At 55.0% G+C, this 4118-nt stretch overlaps 1 protein-coding gene across 1 annotated transcript; it reads left to right on the plus strand.

Moving 5' to 3' along the window:
- Nucleotides 1–1537: 1537 nt before the first annotated feature.
- Nucleotides 1538–3796, plus strand: CHLG (Chl synthetase). The gene is made up of 14 exons (XM_005822180.1): nucleotides 1538–1739; nucleotides 1967–2067; nucleotides 2115–2232; nucleotides 2279–2328; nucleotides 2463–2513; nucleotides 2578–2735; nucleotides 2784–2879; nucleotides 2932–3022; nucleotides 3077–3151; nucleotides 3208–3246; nucleotides 3295–3379; nucleotides 3424–3470; nucleotides 3515–3574; nucleotides 3624–3796. The coding sequence occupies exons 1-14, from the start codon at nucleotides 1568–1570 to the stop codon at nucleotides 3696–3698; spliced, it is 1218 nt and encodes a 405-aa protein (XP_005822237.1). The 5' UTR covers nucleotides 1538–1567; the 3' UTR covers nucleotides 3699–3796.
- Nucleotides 3797–4118: the final 322 nt, after the last annotated feature.

A 4118-nucleotide genomic window follows, 5' to 3' on the forward strand; every position in this document is an offset into this window, starting at 1 on the left:
GACTGGTGGAAATCAGATGATCCTTCTCCGGGAAAATTTTCCATCCTCTACTAAAATACTACCCTCTGCCTTCCGTTCAGTTCTTTCCTCTTTGATTTCTCTTTTCCTGTCCCTCTCCCTCTCCCTCTCCCTTCCCTTCCTGGCATCGTCCTCCTCGCTATCCGCATCCTCCTCCTCGCTCTCCGCATCTTCCTAGCCATCGCCCCCTGCCTTAACCTGCTCCTCTCCTCTTCTCCTCTCAAAGTGCCCGCAGGCAGGAAACTCAATTATCCGCCGCAACTGCCATTCCTGCTCCAAGTCTTCCGCCCTCGTCTACTACAAGGTCAGCAGATCTACCTCGAGATCGACTTCAGTTGGGGTCTGACACTACGGCAGGTCTCGGCGTCCGCCTACCCCAACAAGCTCTGGTCGAGCAGGATGCTCCATTCGATCCTCGTGCAAGATTGGAAGACCAGCCAGCCAGGACACACCCGGAACGTGGGCTAGCAGCTGTCCTGCCCCGAGGTCAAGGGGAAAGGAAGAGGAGGAGGAGGGGAAACGAAAGGGAAGGGAGGACGGGGGAAGGTAGAGGGGGAAAGGTAGAGGGGGGGAAGAGTACCTCCAGTAGAGAAGGATGGGAGGGAAGGAGAGCAGGAGACAAGTGTTGATGCAGAGCACCGAGTCCTTTTCACTGCACAAACCCTTGGCGGACCTGTGAAGGGGCTGCGTAATGCCTGAAAGTAGCGACGCCTTCCCGTTGAAGATGGAGATGGCGGTGTTAGGGGCAAGGAAGAAGACTCCCCCCCCGCAGAACAGGCTGGCGACAGAGAGGATCTCATAGTCAGAGGTGACGTCAAGCAGGCCGGTAGACCATTGTTCGAGCATGTCGCAGGATCACAAGCCCGAGGCTTCTGAGTCTCTCAAGAGTTCAGTCTTGTCGCCACTTCCATGTGCAAGGGATGTGAGAGAAACAACCTGATATCCTAACCTGTCAAACAGTCACAAACTAGGCCCCGCGGCTGCTCCATGAGTCAGTGTACTATAGAATTATCATGTATCCCATCCACCGTGACACGGTCAAAACTCATAGTGGATGTCTGTGTGCTCATGAAGTTGCAGGAGACTCTTCAGTGCAGATTCTAGTATCTCAGGCAGGGTTTGATAAACTAGCAGAACATGATTACGACACTTACCGCCGGTACCGTACATCCAGTCCCTGCCAGGCCCTATCATCTCATCCATCCTATCCTCCTCTACCCGGCGACACCCTTCTCTGCTATGATCTTCCTACTCAATCTACATCTCCGAACTCGGAAGTCTTCCTACTCTTCCTCGCCATCCAGTGGCTCGGCCGCAGCAGCGCGGCATCGGTGCATAGCGATCGGAGAGTTCGCCATGGTCCGTTGAAATCGGTTTTTGACCAGCTCGACGCCCAAGGGACTGACGCGGGCCCGGGAAACTCTCAGCGGCTCAACGACTCGTAAAATCCTGCAAAGACAAGATAAATATAATTAATGACATTTCACAGGACTCTGAGGTGAACCTGACAGAGTGCCCGGAGGCCGGATTTGTTACAAGGTAACTGGGCATGGCGGGACAAGCGACGACATGGATGGCGGCGCCGACGATGGCGCCAACGAAGATGTCGATGATGGCGATGACGGCCATGTTGATGCTCCCCAGTGTTGAAGGATTCTCCTCTCCTGTCCTCCGAGCTCCCGGGAGGATGGGACTGTCCGCGCAACTTGCTTTGTCCAAAGGTGAGTCGCTCGGAGATGGGCGTTCGGTCGAGGAGGGAAAGAGGAGATGGAAGGGCTCGTTGTGCGGAGATTTCTCCTTTTAGATGTGTTTCAATGAAGAAGTGAGGTGTTTAGAGTCCATGGATGTTAAAACAGAGTGAAGGGACAAGTTTGTTGAAGCTGTGAGTATTAGAAATTTCCTCAGCCATGCCTGAAGTTTCTCGTATTTGACGAGATGGACATGATAGCAGGCCCGTCTCGTATCAGTGCGTCCAAGCTCAGGATGCAGGAGAACCCAGAAAAGGGTGGTGAGAATGACTCGGGTATCAGGCAGCTCCTTGGAGTGAGGGTGCGGCGTTGTCACCTTTGCGGTCCAAGGCTCTAAGAGTTCCTCAGGGAGGATCCACGACCGCAGACAAGTGGAAGATCAGAGTTCAGCTGATGAAGCCTGTCACTTGGGTCCCTCTCATCTGGGGTGTCGCTTGTGGAGCAGCAGCCTCGGGCAAATACCATTGTGAGCCGTGCAGTTCCATTTTAAGTGGGGGTAACATGCAATGCAGCGATCTGGGATGGAGCTTCTTTCAGTGAATGGAGCACCGACTTTGTCAAGGTAACATCTCATCCTGTTGTTCCTTCCTTCTCCTCGGCTCTTCTACTTCCCTCCGTCTCCTTGCGTCTCCTACTTCCCGCCGCCGTCTCCTTGCGTCTTCTATTCCCGCCCTCCTCACTTGTTTTACTCATCAGGCCCTGGTCTGCATGGTCTTGGCAGGCCCCCTCCTTACCGGCTATACGCAAGTGAGAATGATCTCATCTCAGCTCGTCTGCAGGGCCTGCCGACTGACGCTTTCCTCCCCCATAGACGATTAATGATTGGTATGATCGTGAGATCGATGCCATAAACGAGCCAAATAGGCCTATCCCTTCCGGAGCCATCAGCGAGAACGAAGTCATTGCTCAGATCTGGGCTCTCCTCCTTGGAGGGCTGGGCCTGGCTTACGGCCTGGACGTGTGGGCAGGGTAAGTGTGTTCCCCTCTTCTGAGAGTTAGAGTGAGAGAGCTGGTCAGGCATGAATGGCCCTCTGTCCTGGCTCTTGCCATCGGTGGATCTTTCATCTCTTACATCTACTCTGCTCCTCCTCTCAAGCTCAAGCAGAGCGGATGGTAGATCAGAGTGCAAATTGCGTGCTCGTGCCCTGAGAGCATACGCTTCTAGGATCGGCAACTACGCTCTCGGCTCTTCTTACATCGCGCTGCCATGGTGGTGCGGGCAGGTGTTTTTCAACCAGGCTTCCTTCAACCCGACTGTCAGTAAACTCTCCTCTGGCTCAGCATCCGTGACTAACTCCCTCCTCTTACAGGTTGCTATCTTGACCATCCTCTACTCTTGGGCTGGTCTCGGCATCGCCATCGTGAACGACTTCAAGTCAATCGAGGTCTGCTGCTCATGACTTTCCCCATGCCAGCAGCTTGACATCGGTCGCTCTCTCAGGGTGACCGCGAGTTGGGGCTTCAGTCTCTCCCAGTACAGGTCCGCCGTGTGGAGGAGGGAGAGGCCCGCTAACTCGCTACTTGTCAGTTCGGAGTTGACACTGCCAAGTGGATCTGCGTTGGGTCCATCGACTTCACTCAGCTCGGCGTCGCCGGTTACCTCGCGTCCATCGGTGGGGATGCCGATCGGCTCTTTGTGTCGCTAAGATGAGGACAGGGGAGACTAACTACGCGCTGGTCCTGCTCGGCCTCATCCTCCCCCAGGTGAAACGTAGGAGGAGGAGCATGCGGGGCTGAATTCCGGGCAGATCTACTTGCAGTTCACCACCTTCCTTAAGGACCCGATCGCCAACGATGTCAAGTATCAGGTAGAGAGCTCGTCGAATTGTCCTCCTCACTCATGCATCACCCTTACAGGCGGCTGCTCAGCCCTTCCTCGTGCTGGGCATCCTCACTACCGCCCTCGCATGCGGTCACCACACCTGGACTTGAGCTCTTCGACCCTCTACCCGATCACTGTAGAACCCGCCAGGTTGCCGCAAAGTCAATCAATCAGTCAGCAACGGTAGAACTCACAAAACCAAGTACCGAAACTCCCAGCTTCCTTCCTTCCGACCTCCTTCTCAAGCACCAGTATCACTGATACGACTCTTGCAACCCATTAACCTAGTTCAGTGGTAAGACCCGGCCTGCACTCCGAAAAAAACCTCAGGCTCGGAGTCGCTTCGAGGACAAGTCATAGTCATCGCCTTTCAGACCGCCGTCACTACTCCGATCATAGGATAGGTAGAAGGCCACACCTGGTCTCCTCGGTGCCCCCCCATGCTCTCGGAGAGTCTACCGCACCTACTGGCACTCCCGCCGAAGCTTGGCAGGCTTCTCAGCATCCGATCGGCGGGAGTGCCATGCGGT

The sequence above is a fragment of the Guillardia theta genome, assembly GCF_000315625.1.
Source record: "Guillardia theta CCMP2712 unplaced genomic scaffold GUITHscaffold_130, whole genome shotgun sequence".
Classification (NCBI taxonomy): Eukaryota; class Cryptophyceae; order Pyrenomonadales; family Geminigeraceae; genus Guillardia; species Guillardia theta.